The sequence below is a fragment of the Sinocyclocheilus grahami genome, unplaced genomic scaffold (genome assembly GCF_001515645.1).
Source record: "Sinocyclocheilus grahami isolate Dianchi unplaced genomic scaffold, SAMN03320097.WGS_v1.1 scaffold152.1, whole genome shotgun sequence".
Taxonomy (NCBI): domain Eukaryota; kingdom Metazoa; phylum Chordata; class Actinopteri; order Cypriniformes; family Cyprinidae; genus Sinocyclocheilus; species Sinocyclocheilus grahami.
The window spans coordinates 2,033,664-2,052,398 of NW_015505331.1; the positions used below are offsets into that span (position 1 = coordinate 2,033,664).

The 18,735-nt window shown below is 39.9% G+C and overlaps 3 protein-coding genes across 7 annotated transcripts; all 3 read left to right on the forward strand.

Annotated features, from left to right (window-relative positions):
- The first annotated feature begins 512 nt into the window (after positions 1–512).
- On the forward strand, positions 513–4,150 carry LOC107592325 (uncharacterized). Of its 5 annotated transcripts, none has more exons than XM_016281808.1 (6): positions 513–669; positions 775–802; positions 1,061–1,304; positions 1,388–1,554; positions 2,083–3,242; positions 3,341–4,150. In XM_016281808.1, the coding sequence occupies exons 3-6, from the start codon at positions 1,079–1,081 to the stop codon at positions 3,729–3,731; spliced, it is 1,944 nt and encodes a 647-aa protein (XP_016137294.1). In that variant the 5' UTR covers positions 513–669; positions 775–802; positions 1,061–1,078; the 3' UTR covers positions 3,732–4,150. The 5 variants fall into 5 exon arrangements, with proteins under 5 accessions (XP_016137294.1, XP_016137295.1, XP_016137293.1 ...); XM_016281809.1 differs by having other exon boundaries at positions 513–657; XM_016281807.1 differs by having other exon boundaries at positions 513–802.
- A 426-nt stretch (positions 4,151–4,576) lies between these two features.
- Positions 4,577–8,933, forward strand: dhfr (dihydrofolate reductase). Its single transcript, XM_016281905.1, has 6 exons — positions 4,577–4,766; positions 5,242–5,291; positions 5,394–5,499; positions 5,596–5,722; positions 6,382–6,497; positions 8,656–8,933. Exons 1-6 carry the CDS (start codon positions 4,675–4,677, stop codon positions 8,735–8,737), a joined length of 573 nt encoding a protein of 190 aa, XP_016137391.1. The 5' UTR covers positions 4,577–4,674; the 3' UTR covers positions 8,738–8,933.
- Positions 8,934–10,255: 1,322 nt separating this feature from the next.
- LOC107592407 (ankyrin repeat domain-containing protein 34B-like) lies at positions 10,256–17,504 on the forward strand. The gene is made up of 3 exons (XM_016281906.1): positions 10,256–10,441; positions 13,136–13,416; positions 15,687–17,504. The coding sequence occupies exons 2-3, from the start codon at positions 13,214–13,216 to the stop codon at positions 17,131–17,133; spliced, it is 1,650 nt and encodes a 549-aa protein (XP_016137392.1). The 5' UTR covers positions 10,256–10,441; positions 13,136–13,213; the 3' UTR covers positions 17,134–17,504.
- The last annotated feature ends 1,231 nt before the right edge of the window (positions 17,505–18,735 follow it).

An 18,735-nucleotide genomic window follows, 5' to 3' on the forward strand; every position in this document is an offset into this window, starting at 1 on the left:
GTCATTCATAATCGGTCTGGTAGCCCCTCCCCCTTCGCTACGTAATTAAACCTACTGCGACAGTTGAGTGCACAAAGATGTCCAACATTCCACACTTCATTTTTTCGGTTATTTAAGTGCATCATCTGGGTATTGAAAGTTCTCTTTTTTTTTGGAAATTTTCAGTGTGAACACACTACTCACACTATTTATACTACAAAACGTCATAGAATAGTGCATAAGTACGCGATTTGGACGCACCTTTTGAGATGGTCCTCACTGCAGAACACAAGATCCAGGGGGCGAGGATGGATCCAGATCCAACTCCTCCCACCTTACATATACCTAAACCTACCCGTCTCCACCCCCTGATCCCTAAACCCACCCATCTCCACCCCCTAGATGCGGATCCAACCCCGCCCCCTGGATCTTTGTTCTGCAGTGAGGGGCTACTGGCAGCTTTTGAACGACTAGTCACTAGTGCAACACAAGGGATCTCCAAATCACTAGGTGGCGCTCGTGCTATACGGAAGCGCTGATTTAAACTGTGTTTGACTCAACGGGGAAAGGACTTAAGTTGCTCAATTTCTGCAAACAATTGACTGTTTCCGCATATAAAATTGCTGAATTTGTCAAATCTGTAAAAATACACGTTGTTGCTGCAGCGACGGTTAGACGGTGAGAGCAAAGGTCTGTCGTGTTGACACAGCAATTCATCAATAATATATTTATGGACATTCAAACGTATGAACGTGTTTAGACTGAAAATAAGGTAACGTTAATATCTTTTCAAAGAAGCACAACACGGATCTTCAAACTGTTGGTAAGACCTCTTTTTCAGTAAACTTAATTTACTATGTTTACCTGACCTGATATTCTGTATACTCCGTGATTTAACTAATTACTCAGTTTGTATTTTGCTATATTATGTATTTTCAAATAGATTTTATCCTATAAAAATTAAACTCTTTTAAAATGAACTAATACCTTGAGCACGGACCTTTACAGGTAAGGTGTGGCTCCGTAAGGCCATTAAGCTTCATGTCATGACAAATGCATTTATTGTCTTTATCTATGTCAGTAATTTTCAGGCTGAAATATGCCCTTGTTCCGGCAACTGGAGCACACACTGGAAAGGGAATGTCAGAGGAAGAAAAAATGCAAGAGTGAATTGACTGAGGATGAGGACAAACCATCCACACTGACTGGCCTTTGCCTTCAAAGCCTAGCCGAGAACATGAAGGAGATGTGGGCGAAAGATTATGCCCAAAAATACATGGACCAGTATTTCTTCAGATACGTCATGGGTCCCTTCAGCTCATTGCGTGAGTATTGCAAAGACTTGTTCATGTGTAGATGTGTGAGTGTTTATTAAAATATTTATGTTATCTGTATGTTTCTCTTTCAGCTGGTGATTTGCTGGATGAGCTGTTGTGCACCCTGTCCTCGCGTAATTTGTTGACACGTGCTGCCCTGCATCTCCTTCTCCTCCCGCAGCTGAGCTGGCTGTCCCTCACATCAGCATGCAGCCTCGTCAATGCCAACCTTTGCTCTCTTATCCAGATACGCTGCCAGGTTAAACACACAAACCACTTCTAACTTTAACACTTCTAACTAACTGATGACAAATATAGTAAAACAGTAATATTGTGAAATATTACAGTTAAAAATATTACTCCAGTCTTCATTGTCACTTGATCCTTCAGAAACCATTCTAATTTGCTGATTTGGTGCTTAAGAAAATTTCTTCTTATTGTAATTATCTATTTTGAAAATAGTTGTGATGCTTAATATTTTTGCAGAAACCGTGATTTTTTTTTCTTTTCATTTTTTAAGAATTTTGATGAATAAAGTTCAAAAGAACAGGATTTATTTGAAATAGTTTTTGTAACAGTCACTTTTGATCGACTTAATGCATCCTTGCTTAATTAAAAAAAAAAAAAAAACTTTTGAATGGTGATGTATTATTGTAATTAATTAAATAAAACTAAGTAACAAATTCTTATTACCCTAACCATAATGTTTTGCCTGTCTTGCCTGTTGTCAGTACATGCAAAACTTTTATCATTTTTATGTTCACTTACTTGTGTCTGTCTTAAACAGAATCTTCAGTCTCTGGATCTTAGTGGCGCACAGAATATATCTGCATCAGTGTTGTGTGAGCTCCTGGGGAGCCAACATCGTCTCCGTTTCCTCTCCCTAGCTGGAACCCTGTGTGATCAGAGAGTGGTATCGGTGGTTTGCCGCCAATGTCCCAAGCTGAAACACCTGGATGTGTCGCGGTGTCTTCACCTCACCCCTGAAGCCCTGCTCCCTCTGGCCTACCATGAACCCCTTGTCAAGAACGCAAACATCTTCAGCAGCCTACTAGCTTTGGATATTGGTTTAGCAGAAAATGAGAGCGATGCGGTTGCTGCAGTTGCATTCCTCCTGCTCAGCTTACCTGGTCTTCAGAGGTTGGCAGTGGAGGGACTGGGACAGGCTTGTGTTCTCATACAAAACAAGCAGTTTGAGCTGACTGAGGAGTTCAGTAGTCGAGAGGGTGTGCCACTTCTTAAAGACCTGTGGGCCAAACGGACACAGGAAGACCACTTGAAAGAAAGCAGTTTACTGAGCACAGATGGAGAGGAAAGTTTTACTTTGGAAGGAAACATAGAAGAATATTTATCATTAGAGGAGAGTCAGACAGATACTAGTGATAGTACCGATATAAATGAATTGACAAGGGCTTCAGGAGAGGGTTGTGAAAAAGATGGATGTAGAAGTAGAGCTTGTAATGGAAGGGATAGTGTGACAACATCTCTCAGGGATGTACAAGGACTGTCTCTGGATACCTTAGAGGCAGTGAGGAAGGTCTGCCCTGAACTGCGTGTGCTGTCTTTGGACTGTCTGCAGAGCAGTGTACATGATAATGTTGACAGCTTTGAACAGGCAACAGTTTTAGCCAGAGGTCTTGGTAGGTTTTCTGGACAGCTACACTGTCTTTCTCTACAGTTTGCTGGTCTTCTGTCTGAACTGGTTCCAGCACTTAAAGCCGCAGGCTCACATCTGCTCTCACTCACCTTGGAAGGCATCAAAGCTGATGGACATACTCCTCTTCTGGAGCTCATTCATGCCTGTCCCAGACTCACTTCTCTCACTATTCATTTAGACCCACCCAGGAATAATTGGGATGGAGACGATGATGAGGAAGAGGAAGGTGAAGATGAAGTCCTTCTTTCTAATCTGCCATGCATTCCACACCTCCGCTCTTTAACACTAAAGTAAGTCAAATGTTGTCCTTCTAAACTTTATGCTGATGCACTTTCCCATTACAGTCGATTGTACTGTTTTCTGTTCTGTGTCCCTTTTTTCTCAACAGTTTTCCCCTGGATGAACGACAAATGAAGCCTGCATTGTGTTGGAGGTCTCTGAAGGGAGCGCTGTGGGCACTACTTAGGGGCGCTTCACTCCTTCAGAAGCTCTCGCTAATCGCTGTTCCCTGTCGACTTGACCCTGTGTTCAGTCTTGTCCTGAATCATCCAGCCAAACCCCTCGGAGCCCTAGACAGTCCCCCACTGCACTGCCTTAGATCTGTTAGCCTTAACCGCTCAGATATCACTATGGAGACTGTAGTTCATATTGTAAACACTTGTTTGCGCTTGTCTCATTTGGATTTGAGTGGCTGCTGGGCATTGACTTTGAGCAGTATCACAAAGTTACAGTGCAACGCCAAAAGGAGGCGCCATACACTGCAAATAACATGGACATGAGCTAGGGAAAGAAAAGGCCATGCTCAGATTGAAAATGGGTTGTACTGTCACTGTGTAATTTTGTTGATTTATATTTTGTCTTTAACAGGCACCTAAAATTTTACATATTCTATGAAACGGAAATATTCTAGGAAAATATATTAATGTATATAATTTATTACTGATACAAAAATAAAACTAATACAATTAACCCAAATTACAAAGCACTGCTCATGATCAGATTTATAAATTGTCCTTTTCTAATTTTCTATCCAAATATACACATGGCTTTCGAGATTTAGAATTATGTTTACTACAACCCATCTATATTTTTGGACCTGTATTAATGTTTTGTTTTTTAAAAAACACCTTTCTAAAAAGATGAACCATACTGTTCATTGCACACTTTGTCACGTTTTTTTTTTGTCATGCACTTTGTTATATTAGAATGCTTCTGTTTTGATGCACAAGTCCCAGGATAAGAGCAAGTAAATAATCTTTAAATTTTAAAGTAAATTTTTTTCTTATCTTACACAACCTTAAAACCATCTGCTGTTTTGTTAAAATATTATTTATCAAATAATAATAACAACACGTGTATCAATAAAGTTGTTAAAAGAATGTTTTCTATGTCCACTACTGATTTTATACTTGTACATTGAAATTTGATCTAAGCGTGCACTGCACATAAACGCTTTCTGTCTGTGTACTACACTCTTCATGGCCATTGGCTCCTTTCACATTTGGCGGGGGGAGCGCGAAGCCTTCATATTAATAGAATACGCTCATTGGCTATTCTTGAACCGAGCTTCCTATAGCAAATCAGTTCATGAGCGTCACATAACGTAATTCATATTCATGAGCCAGGCGTTTGGCGTACTCGTTCGTAAATTCGCTGGCGGGTGGAAGACGAGGCAGTACGTACTAGCTAAAGTGTGATTTGTTTATTACATTCAGAATAGTTATGTCTCGCATACTCAACTGTATTGTAGCTGTTTGTCCAGACATGGGAATAGGGAAACATGGAAATCTGTCATGGCATCCAATAAGACTAAGGAGAGCTCATATATGTTGCTAAATCTCAAGCTAATGTTCTGATATATTGATTCAATAATATAAGAGGTGTTTGTAGTTATTTAGTGCCCTGTGTAAAGAGTTCTGAATTTCTCACCATCTAACGTACGTTGTGATAAGTTTGCAGTTATATAAACTGAATGACTATTTACAAATGAATAAAGTTAAAGCATCTTACAAAACATATTAAGAAAGAATGGTAGAAGGAAGAATATTAGCTGTAGATGTACCTGAAGAGAGAACATTTTATGATTGCACAGAGCTTTAGTTAAAAGCTTGACCTTTATGCTGGAGTCCACTGGTAACGTAAATAACGACATTCAGCACATTTCCCCCATGCCAGCGAAGCTAAACCCACCCACACTACTGTACTACAGAAAAAACCCTGACATATTCCTGAAGCCTCAAAATGTATCCCAATCGATCGCTTTAATTCTTACCTTTCTGATCTTTTTAGTAATGAATTCAAACACTTTCAGAAGATGACCATGACCCCTTCAGCTGAGGGTAATATGCTTACATTGTCTTATTTTTGTCATATTTTATTTGTTTGTTCAGAAATTAGTAAAATCTTAAACCAAACCATACATTCTGTGTGTAATTTGACAGGTAAAAAGAATGTGGTTGTGATGGGTAGAAAGACATGGTTCTCTATTCCTGCAGCAAACAGGCCCCTAAAGAACAGGATCAACATTGTTCTCAGCAGAGAGCTCAAGTAATCCTTTTTTATTGTTTACAGTTTATTTCATCTTGTAATAAATCACTATGCTGTATATAAGTAAAGTGGCTGTTTCTATCACTGGCTACACAGGACAGTCCCAGAGGGATCTCACTACCTTGCTTCAGACTTCAGTTCAGCTCTCCATCTGTTAGACAGCAGTGAGCTCGAAAAACAAGTGGACCAGGTTTGGATAATTGGGGGAAGCGCTCTCTACAAGGTTGGTAAAATGATGTAAATCACTCATATCTATTGAGAAATTCAGAAAAAATGTAATAGAAGTATAAACATATGCTGAATATGTATCAAATCTCTTATAGCCTTAAATGATTTTTACAATGGTCTTGTGTTACCATTCTTACTAATTAACAATGGTAAACTTGTGTATAAACATGGAAGTATTGTGGGATTATATATGGAATTTTGTGTAGTGTTGAGAGATAATTGTATGGCTTTTGATCAGTTCCATGTTTTTGTATGCTCATTCTTCATTTCTTTCTTTCTTTCTGAATACATTCAAATATATATATTTTTTCAATCTAGGTTTTAAAATTTAAGTCTGACTTCACCCATCATACAACCGAATTGTGAAATTAATTTTATTGTTTTTTTAATGTGGTTTGATGGTTCCTAATTTGAGGGTAAAATGGGCTGTTTCACTAGTTACATGCGTGCAACGATATACATTATACAGCCGCCTATATATCAGTTGTATCTCAGTTATAGCGCAGTGTAGTTCAGATCTTTGTATTATCAGTTGTTATGGAAACTGCCTCAAGGCAAAATGTACAAAAGACTCCCTTCATACTCCTTCCTCCTCATTCTGTTATATCTTGTACAATGTAATCACTTTGTGAATGTTTGTGCTGTGTTCTTCAGGAGGTGATGGAGAGCTCTGGCCCCAGGCATCTTTTTGTGACACGGGTTCTCAAACAGTTTGACTGCGACACATTTATACCTGACATTAATATGGACAAGTACAAGCTCCTGCCCGAGTGAGTGCTCATACAGTTGCTTGTACATTTACATGAAGATCTATATTTCCTGGAGAGAGGTTAGTATTGCAGTTTATAATGAAGGCAGCTGCTCATCTGCATTAAATTGATCAAAAGTGACAGTGAAGACATTTATAATGTTACAAATGATTTCTCTCTCAAATAAATACGGTTCTTCTAAAAAAGTATTGCAGTTACTACAAAATATTAAGCAACTGTCTTTAACAGTAGCGGTTCCTGACTGTAAATGTAGGTGGGGCAGATTCTGGGTCATGGTGCTAGTTTATAATAAACTCAAGAAAGCTTATAGACTTTATAGTCTAACACATGCACACACACTTTTGGCAGAAATCTAATGTCCTTGCGTTATTCAGCCAGTGGGCGGTACGCTAGTGTTGATTGACAGACTCGAAGTACACACACACAGAATGCTATAGAATTATTGCCTTAATTTTGTCTCCGAATGTTGATTTAGAATATTACAAGTTGTAGTGGAATTTAAGTGAGGAAACGAATAACATGTCTCATCTTAAAGCGAACATAAAACAAACACAACAGAACTATATAACGGCTTTTTACGTGAGCACATTTAAATTTAAGGATTAACACTTTCATTAATTTAAAACACTACTCCACATGGAAAAAACAGACTTGCCAGCTACATACTGACCTGATGCAGACACATATAGCAGAAGCTGACTGATATCGTCTTGGTCTGGAGCGAGATAAGGTAACGTGAAAATAAGTGGGTCAGTCTCAAAACTGCCCAAATGGCTCTCAGTTAGAGCGTGCTGCAGTTCCAGTTTTTACCACAGATTTACATTGTAAAATTTGTGGGGCGCTGTTGCGTTCGGAAGGACACCGGCACAACTGCCCCATCATTTTACGTGCCTGCCGAAGCTTGCGATGAATTTTAATATATCCTGCGCACTTTATGGCGTAAAATTGTGAAGAAAATCCGAAAAAATATTTGTTGCAGAATGCTGAACACATTTACAGTTTATTATTTATGTAGTTTATATAGAGGTCTATGTTTTGGGTGAATATTTTCCCCTTACAGACGAGCCGCACTTGGTTTTTAACATTGATCATAATAAATGTTTCTTGAGCACCAAATCATCATATTAGAATGAATTCTGAAGGATCATGTGACACTGAAGGCTAGAGCAATGGCTGCTGAAAATTCAGCTTTGCCATCACAGGAATAAATTACATTTTAAAATGTATTAAAATAGAAATCTTATTTTAAATTGTAATATTATTTCACAATATTACTGTATTTTTATTAAATAAATGCAGCCTTGGTGAGCATAAGATACTTCTTTCAAAAACCTTTAAAAAAAAAGGTACTGACCCCAAACTTTTAAATGGTATTGCAAGTCCATGTCAAGTTTTTCAGAACCCTACAGAATAAAACAATTTGTATATTGCCTGCAACAAATGTTTCATAACATGATTTGTAGGAGCGATCTTATTATTCCAGTAAAGTGTTAAACTTCAAAAGGCTATTTGCCAAGGCTAAAACTCTTCACTGTTTTGAAACACTTTCTTTCTTTAAAGTACAACCTTTTTTATACATATATTTAGGAATATTTGTCTGGACGAATCCTTGAATAAAGTGGCATTAATGGATATATTGGCACTGGAACAGACATATGCTGTATTGTGTATCCAGAGAGAATAGTGAAGAGAGTTACATCAATGAGGAGAAAAAGCTCTCTTGTTATGTAAAAATGGCATCTAGCATCAAAAGTGCGCCGCACCAAATGTCACATCTCTCAGGCACACAATAAGCATTTAAAGAGAAGTTAAATGCACACACAGAATGTTGATACAGGTTCATCACTGCCACTTCATCTGACAAAGAGTAAAATGGATCTTTTGTTAGTTGTGTTCTCAAATTCATTTGATTATTTTCAACAGTTAATTGGCACAATTAACAACAATCTATACCAGTCTAAAGCGGATGAAAGTTCATGAAAGTACAAGCTTGTGCATGTAATTGTTTGTGTGTGTCTGTATTATGTTTTGTACTACAGGTTATCTTTTCTTATGTTCTTAGTTGAAATGCGTGCTTGTGAAATCAGCTCTGACCACAGAAACTTGGGTAATGTCTTGTTGTTCCTTCTGTTTCTCTTCCTTGTTTCCTTCTGGTCAGATTCCCAGGTGTACCCACGGGCTTGCAGGAGGAGAATGGTGTTCAGTATGTGTTTGAAGTGTATGAGAGCACCAAAGACTAAGAAGATCCTTTAAGCATGTTGTTAAGGTGGGAGAAGTGGCCTGGCTGGTATTGCGAGTGCTCTGACATGTTGCGTGGTGCAGTTTTTATGGGAGACCCGTTTTTAAATCAGACTTCTGTAATTGCCTGACCCCATCACCCCTTTTTCTCCTTCTCATTTATGTTGGTCACATTTCCTGTCAACTCTTCTTAGTAATGAAAATGAAACGCCCAAAAATATGTTGCGATTCTAGGACAGTTGAAAAATATGATTTTTATGATCAAATTTTGTGTGTGGCCTTTTGCAACTTTATATACAAAGTGGAAAGTAGACAGAAAATCACAAGACAGAGAGTGAGTAAAAAGGGGTAAAATCGACAGGATTCAATCTCACATGGGCACAACAGCTCAACTTGTTGCATGGGTGCTAACCACTAGGTCTCTGGTGATTTGCAGCCTTTTCTCAATTATTTTTTCAAATATGCAAAAACTGTTGTTTTTCAACTGACACTGCCATAATTTTTTTTTTAAACTAGTATCAGGTTTAATTCCTGGATTATCATTTCAAATATTCAGAAAGCATACCTAATTTTGATAAACAATTTTCTTTTCCACATCTGCTATCCACTTAATTATTCTTCATCTTGCCAACTGCAAAAGACAGCCTGCTCATCTCCATATCCAATAGCAACTGAAGTGTCTGCTGTTAAGCCAGCCTTAAGATCTGGCTGCTCTCAATGAATATGCATGCTGTTTCGTCTTCAGGCTGGCTGATTGACAAAGGTTGTCATATAGTTTAGAGAAGGGTCACAATACTAGCACTTTCAGTCTCACATACACAGACTCCTTCACAACCTCTATTTTAAAAAGCCAAATGCTGCAATCAGGCAAAACCTTTTTAATCTGATTGGTTTCGGGTATGTCAGCCTAATGTGCTATGAATGTTTACGACCAGGCTGAAATAAACCTGACTGGAATTCCAATTACCCAGCACATGCACCTTGTACACACCTTAAGTAGCACTTAGATTTATTTTCAGGGTACAAACAGTATCTAGAGACTTGAGAAGTGTTTGTGCTTCACTATTTTATGCACATGAGCAGTGAACTTGCCATTTTTCTGTTTATTTTTTATCTGGTTTGCCTGCTGTTTGCTATTAAATACAACTTATTTTCTGTTATTATTCCATTAGGAGTCTTATTATTGTCCTTTTTATCAGTGCCATCATTGCAGGCTTAAAAATAGTGACTGCATTACTCAAATGGATTAATACACCCTCCACGTCCCTCAGGAGCTGAACTGCTGCCTCAAAGGTGAGACTGTTGTGTCATAATGATGTAACTGCACCATAGGAGTCATGATCATGTTGACATCAGAGTTAGAAACAAATGAGAATAATGCAGCGATCACTTACTGACGCTGGATGTGTAGGGACTGGCGTCACCTTGCTCTATTAAGCTTGTCTGTCCTCCTGATGCACAGGGACTTGGTCTGTGTTACGTTGGTAGCTTGTTTCGAGACCTGAGAGCACAGGCACTTGTTCTCTCTGTATCTCTCCTCTATCTGTGCCACTCTTTCTTTCACCCTCAGTGAGTGTACATCTCCACACGTTCATCTCCCACTTCAAGCTCCAGCTTTAGTCTCACCGCTGGATTGTCTATTACAAAGATGGCATGCCACAGGGACAAGCTATTGGAAAACTAGAGCTGCAACTGGTTTAAAAGAGGTAAGGAACTAATCTCATCTCCTTTAGAAGTATGAATGCTTTTTTTATGAAATACTCTACATTTCTATGCTGTATAATTTATAACTTTTTGTGTTAAAGATTTCTTGCAGATTTGTAAAATTTTATTTTAGATTTGTGAAGCTGTTAGTCTTGGTTTTTTGATGCAAATCTTGCGAGACTTTATATGATGTGAGTTGATAGAGCTTTTTCGTTAGTTTTGACCTTGGCTCCATTCATCTGTACAAATAAATATAAGTAGTTCACACAAAATAGCATTTTCAGTGAGGATTTTACAATGCATGTGACTTTTTAAAACTTAACTTAAACTATGTGTGTATATATATATATATATATGTAAAAGGAATTTAAGTAAGGTTCATCTGAGGTAATTAAATCAACATTTATTTGTTTAGTATAAAATTATTAAGTATAAAAATTCATATGTGAAATAATATTAAGTCAAATGATTGAGTATAAAAATATATTTTAAACATGTATATAAACATTTTATATACAGTAGAAATTGAGTTTAAATTACATAAAATAATCAACTTTAAATACCTAGGTCTCCATGTAAATAATTATTTTCCAAATTAATTGAAAAAGACATGCAAAGTAAAGGAACTTCTGTATGCTGCGTTCACGGTTTAGCATATAAATGTATCGTATGGACGTGGAAATGTATCGTCGTATCAGCTGAGGAGCCTTATAATTTATTCTCCTGATCCTGGCAAACCTCGAAAGCACAGTGAGGAAGCTTTCATTACCCTCATTAATCAAGACACACAAAAAACTATTCTTATTCAGTTATCAGTTGATGTCACAGAGTGGGTTTTCATTTTCCCTGCAGGTGTTTTGAGAGGGACAAAATCAGCCCACCATTTGCGAGGAGAATTAAGTATTGCGTGATCTGGCATGAATCACAGATGCATACAGGTGCGTGAAGTGGTCTGTTTGGTGCTCCACTTCAGCGCTGCTGCTGCAACAATCACCACCCTCGTCTGTTTTGGTCCTCATTTGCTCCATGCTTTTTAGCACGAGGCAGTGACAGAGAGAGAGAGGCCTGTCATTAAAAATTCTCTCTGTTCCCAAGGGCGATTGAAGACTAGCAGTATGGCACACAAAGCTGTGGTTTTAAATGCCAGCCCAGGGAGCTCTAGGAATTAGCAGCTTGAACCGAGATGTCCTGCAAGCATCAGGCCGTGTGCTTGTACCAGGCCAATCAGGACTTTAGTCTGTCTGTACAACTTGATTTAAAAAGCCAATCCGTTAGGACAGAGTGGTTTATTAGCATACAAAACATAACATGTGGAGAAAGAAAGACAAGGATGTTTTTGTTCAGGAAAGGCATACGTTTCTAATAGGTAGATAAATGTATTATAATCCACAAAGTTTTAATGTTTAGCCAAGGTGCTGATGCAGCTCACATGCAGCCTCATCTTCTAAGAAAAGCTACAGTTAAGAGTGTCAGCCCAGGTTGTCATCCTTTTTATTTTTGTTGGAGGACACAAAAAGATTCCTTCTCTTACTCATCTTTCCTCAACTCCAGTGAAATCATATTTAAATACCTGACTGAGGCAATCTCACACTCACTCTTTGTTAAATAAAGAGTGCACTGCGACTGCGCTCTGAGTTGAGAGAACAAGGCCACATGCACAATAGACTGTATAAAGGAATGCCATCGTGCAATGAGGCAAATACAGATTGCCTCAAGCTACTGAATTTCAGCCTGCTGAAAAACACTGCTATTGCTCTTATAAGAACAGACTGTGCATGTCTGGTGCACGCTAACACGCTAAAGACAGCACTTATACTACATCCGCTAATTTGAAAGTACAGTGGAAGTTAAGCTTAATAGACAGCATAATTTCCATGTGTTTCTTTTACAAAGCAAAAATCAAGGTCACAGCAATGCACTTACAATGGAAGTAAATGGGGCTGTTTTAAAAAAAACAAAAACAATTACATTAATTCTTCTAAGACATTTTATGTATTATTTGGGCTGCTTGTTGTTCCCTCCATTTTATGGTAATTTTAGGGTTTTAAATGTTACGTTTTCATGGCAATTAAATAAAACTTGATGTAATTTTACACAGAAATTGTCATTTTTTTCACTCAAAACATACATATTGTTGCCAAATTGGCCTCATTTTCCTCCATTGTGTCTCACTATAAACCAGATTTTTTGCTTATTTAAAGAAAAGGAGGCACAGGTTGAAATTTATTTGAACTTTATGCCAAAAGTGCTGTTGGTTTAGCATAACTTGTATTAAACCCAGAATATTGCTTTACATATGTTGTCTAATAGCATGTTGGGAACAGAAATATTCTGCAAAATTAAAAGAATATAAAAGGGGAGTAATTCATCTTATGTAAAGGGGATTAGATAACTAATTCAGTTTTCTTATGTCTTCTTGTCAAGTACCACCTAGACATGTCACCTACATAGTCATAACAAACATCTTCATTTTGTATACCGAGAGACACTAGATTTGTATGGCGAGAGACACTAGATTAGAGCAGGAAGCCTCTCTAGCATTATTCTAAGGCAAAGAAGGAGAGAACATTTCAATGTCAAAGAGTTGTTGGGTTTGCTTTGATGCGAATGAATCGGATAAAAAGGCAGACACTTAATTGAAAACCTTGAGAAACTGTGATTCTGATGCAGTGTGCTCTCCTTCTCTTGCCTGACAGAAGTCAAAGAAGAAATCCGCTCCTATGATCCACTGAGCCAACGCGATATTAGCCTCTCAACGGTCTCACCACACAATCATGGAGGACTCAACAGAGGTGCGAACGGACGGAAACTCTTTGCTTAAAGCAGTATATCTGTGTCGCCTGAGGTTGACGCGTCTGTTGCTGGAAGGAGGGGCTTACATTAATGAGAGCAATGAGAGAGGAGAAACCCCACTGATGGTGGCCTGCAAAAGCCACCATGCCGATGCTCAGAGTGTACCAAAACCCAAGATCATCAGGTGGGTCTCCTAGAAGTTAATTATACTAGCCAATTGATGAGCATGTTTTAATTTCTGAAATGAAATTCATTTAAATATTTTTAATAGAGTAAAAAATAGTCAGGGTGAGATGTGTGTCCTAAAATGTAATCTAAAAGGGGGGATGACCACATAACCCACCAAAAGCTAGGAAAGGTCTTCCACAAATCCACTGAGGAAAGAAAGGACCATTTCTTTGTGTCCTCTACAATATGTTGAGTTCTCCTATTCGTTTTACAAAGTGTGTGTGTGGGGGGGGGGGGGGGGGGGTAAACACTTAAGTAGTTTGGCATAAACTTATCTTAATTTCTTAAATATTTTAACAAAAATGCTTCACTACAGACCCTCATGAATGTGTCAAGGCCACTAATTTTCTTAAACAACATAAATATTTGACTATTTTATGATAGAATGACTCCCCAAAAACTCAAATAGCACAAAAGCCCCTCGCGGACGACTATTGCGCACAAACAAAACCAAAACACAAAATGAACTCCAGGCCTGGTCCTCTCTCGTCTTTCACTGTCGTCACTCCTCCTTTGTATCAAACACAAAATAAACTCCAGGCCTGGTCCTCTCTCATCTTTCACTGTCGTCCTTTTTATCCTTCCGGAGCTCCTCCGTGAGACTCGAGACCGGTGAGTGGTGCAGGTGTCGCTCATTATCAATTCCTCCACCGGCCTCACTCCGTTCCCACGGCTCTCGGCCCCGCCCCACTCGTCACATACCCCCATCGCCCCTCGCAGGCCGGGGGGTACTCACGAGACTGCGCTCTACTCCCCCCTGTAAGGACAGACAGACGAGGCGAGAGAAAAGGAGACGGAAGGCTGAGGAGAGACAGAGACGAGAGAGGGGAGAGAGAAAAAAAAAAATCTTGTTCCGGTTCCCAGACACACTGCCGCTCGGCCCTCAACCGGCTGAGAGGCTCTCACTCGCGGTGCCATGCGATGGTACTGGACATCGTTGGTGGACGGCCCACCACTCCTCTGCCTCCTGGCGGACGGCGATGGCTCCTCCTATTGAGGGCAGCCGGCAGCGAGTCCCCCGTTCCCTGCTCCTCCCCAATCATGGCGGATGGCAGCAGGTTCCGGCCTCCTGGCGAACGGGCAGACTCCTCCGCTCCCTCACGGACGGCAGCCACCCCTCCTTGACCCAGGAGCGCGGCAGCGAGCTCTCCGTCCCACCTCGTCTTCCATAGTTCCAGCACCATCGCCTCGGGCAGCCACCGGCGGTCTCTCCGCTCGTTCCTGCTGCCTGATCTCCTCAGCACCGCGATCCCCCTCAGCAGCGAGGGCTCTCTGACAGCGTGTCCCTCCTTCCTCCCGGGTTTCGGCACCAATGTAACAAAGTTCGTAGTCACGGGAAGAAGGAGGTGGGAACCGGCGAACGTTTAAACAATTTTAATAAAATAAACAAACACCAAATAGCGCGACAGCCCCTCGCGGATGACTATTGCGCACAAACAAAACCAAAACACAAAATAAACTCCAGGCCTGGTCCTCTCTCGTCTTTCATTGTCGTCACTCCTCCTTTGTATCCTTCCGGAGCTCCTCAGTGAGACTCGAGACCGGTGAGTGGTGCAGGTGACGCTCATTATCAATTACTCCACCGGCCTCGCTCCGTTCCCACGGCTCTCGGCCCCGCCCCACTCGTCACACTCAATATTTAGAAAAAAGTTTTGCCATTACAGATACATAACTGTGTCAGGGTTTCCACAACAAAAAGCAACACAACTGTTTTCAACATCAGCATATCAGCATTATTTCTGAAGGATCATGTGACACTGAAGAATATAGTAATGGCTGCTGAAAATTCAGCCTTGCCATCACAGGATTATTTACATTTTAAAAGATATTAAAATAGAAAACAGTTTTTTTTAAATAATAATAACATTTTACAATATTACTGTTTTAATTTATTTTTGATTAAATGAATCCATAAGAGACCCCAAACTTTAGAACCATAGCGTAATATAAAATTTTTATATACACTCATGTATTCAAGGGGTAAAGAAAATAGCTCAGTTGTATTTTGAATTACTTGATGGTAACAACTGAAACTATTCTTGAAAATAAAAGTTTTTAAAAATCATTTGAAACAAGCATGAATACCAAGAGTGTATTTCTTGGCACAATACTTTTTTTCTTCTATTTACAAGATTTTTTAAATAATTTTTCTTTATCATGGACACCATTGGTATGCCATTGATCCATTCCTTTATGAGCTCACTCTAACGAATCTCTTCTCAACAGGTATCTTCTTGAAAATGGTGCGGACCCCAACATTCAGGACAAGTCTGGTAAGACTGCCCTAATGCATGCCTGCATAGAGCGGGCAGGCGATGAGGTGTTGTCACTTCTGCTCTCCAGTGGAGCTGACCCTAGTTTAGAGGACCACACGGGTTCCTCCGCTCTGGTCTATGCCGTTAACGCTGGAGACAAGGATGCACTAAGAGTACTACTGGATGCCTGCAAGGCCAAGGGCAAAGAAGTCATCATCATAACAACAGACAAACTACCCTCTGGAAGACAAATGACCAAGCAGTATCTGAACGTACCACCTCCTCCAAATCTTGAGGACCGGTTGCACTGTGCCCCTGCGTCATGTATGTGCCCTTCTGAAATTAAACTCTGTACCCCTCTTATCACACCATCCACCAATAACCAATTGGAGACCCTGGGATCCACTCCAACACTTCCCACATCCAAGCCAGGATCACTGACTCAAGATTCAAGCCCTCTGCAAGCAGGTAGTGTGGCGAAGCTGTTGCATCTACAAAGGCTTCACTCAGAGCCCTGGCTGAAGATCCCTCCATCTCTGCTCCTACAGCAATGTAAGTCCTCATCCTTGACCGAGGAGCTTCTAGATATCACCCCTGAAGAGGAGCTCTCCTTTGGGTACAATGGTTGCAGACCTCCACTGAAAGCGACAGTAGCTCGGCACCAAAGCATTGACGTCAAGGACTCTACTGGTCTGCTTAGAGCCTTTGAGACATCATCTGATGCTGAAAGAGAACTAGCAAAAGAACAGAAATGGCTCAGTAGAAAAATGTCCTATGATGGTGAGTTGCTACCACACTCTTCCTCACATCAAAACCTCAAACAGGCATCCCTCTCAGCACCTGTGGACCGGGACACAGACTGTCTTCCCAACCTGGCCGTTTCAAGCCTGCGCAACGTGTTTCGCCGGCGCAACATCGGAATGGACCATTACAGTTCTGACTCTCAGTTGCCTCAGTTTGGGAGTCAACCTTCTGAAGACCTCGGGAAGACTGGAGGAGGAGGAACTGGAGGGAAGGAGAAACGCAAGCTTGTTACTAGCCGCTCCTCCACTCTCTCAGGATCCAGAGAGTCTCTGGAGTGTCTCGTCCAGAGGAGGAGCCCAGGGATGCTGGAGCGGAGGGGATCCGGAGCCCTACTCCTAGACCATATCTCACAGACCCGGCCTGGTTATCTACCACCTCTCAATCCGCATGCACCCATTCCAGATATCAAAGTCAATACCAGTGTTGGCCTCAACAGTGGAAGCAAGCCTGTGGCAGGAACTACACCTGTTGTTTCTGGATCGAGGCATTTTGTGCCCTGTGCCCCAAGCCATCCCAGAGATTACAAGAATAAGAAGAGTCTGCTAAGACGACACTCCATGCAAACCGAGCAGATCAAGCAGCTGGTCAATTTTGAGGAGATTTTTGGTCAGTAATCCATCACAATGGAAGGTCGTGGTAAATATAGAGATTTAATGCCATTTGTCAATCTACACCAAGTCTGAAATCTGAAGAGAATAAAGATTAAATTTAAATACGAATTAACCTAAACATCTCAACCACCTCCCTAAAATGCACTTTCCAGACTGGACAATGGGAGTATGTCTATTTTGAACATTATAAACTTGACTGCACTTTACTTCTGTTCTTTGTGCTCTCACTCATTTGTGCACTGAATCAGAATACTGACACTTTGTTGCTGTTTAAGGCACTGCTTTCTTTTTAAACCTGATTAATGTCTGCAATGTCTTTATATTTAAAAAAACAGAATATATTGTGACCTTGTATTTACCCATTGACTGTAAATAAATGCAGCATAAACATTACTTTCACTTTCTTGCATATATATATATATATATATATATATATATATATATATATATAGATAGAAGTGTTGTCCAATGATACTGCATGCAATTACATGTGTTTTTGATATTTTCGGCAAAAATAAATGAAACCTAAATAACTTAACAGATAAAACTTTTGCTTTCTTCTATATAGTGGTTATACATTACTATTCAAAAGTTTGGGGTCAGTAATGTGTGTGTGTGTGCATATACATTTATACATATGCATATAGAAATTAATACTATTATTCAGCAAGGATACAGTAAATTGATTAAAATTACATAGTTACAAAACATTTTATTTCAAATTAATTCTGTTCTTCTGAACTTTCTTTTCAATAAATGTATTGTTCATTGTTAGTTCATGTTAGTTAATACATTAACTAATGTTAACAAATGGCACCTTATTGTAAAGTGTTACCCAAAATGCAAATATACAAAATGTTACAAATGCAAATGTAAATTACAAAAATATAGCATTTCTCTGAAATTTGTATTTGTACATTTGTACATTATTGGGTTATTTAAGCATAAGAACCAAATAAATGCATGTTTAAACCTTAAAAGGGGTCATATGATGTTGCTAAAAAGAACATCATTTTGTGTATTTGGTATAATGAAATGTGTTTATGTGGTTTAAGGTTAAAAAAATCACATTATTTTCCACATACTGTACATTATTGTTTCTCCTCTATGCCCCGCCTTTCTGAAACGCGTCGATTTATACAAAGCTCATTGGGCTGAAAAGCGAGGAATGCTGTGATTGGCCAGCTATCCAGTGCGTTGTGATTGGCCGAATACCTCAAGCGTGTGACGGAAATGTTACGTCCCTTACCATCCCCTTACTATACTGTGATGGCTTGTCCCGGCCGGAGCGACAAGACAAAAACATTCAAACCCATTGTAAACGAGGCATTTGTTGCATCCAGTGGGGACATAATTACGGATTACAATGTCTTATACTGTCTTTTTACGTGTTGACAAAGTAGTTTCGCTTTCACAACAAAACACACGGCGGGCTAGAGTGAGCGGAGGCCGAAGGCCTAGAGTGAATGGAGGCTTGAGTGAGTGGCGGAGGGCTTGAGTGAGCGGAGGCGGGCGGGCTTGAGAACGGTGCGGCTGGTGGGCTTGCGGCAACCATATGTGATGACCCCGGGCTAGACTCCGCTTCGTCCACGGTGAAAGCCGATC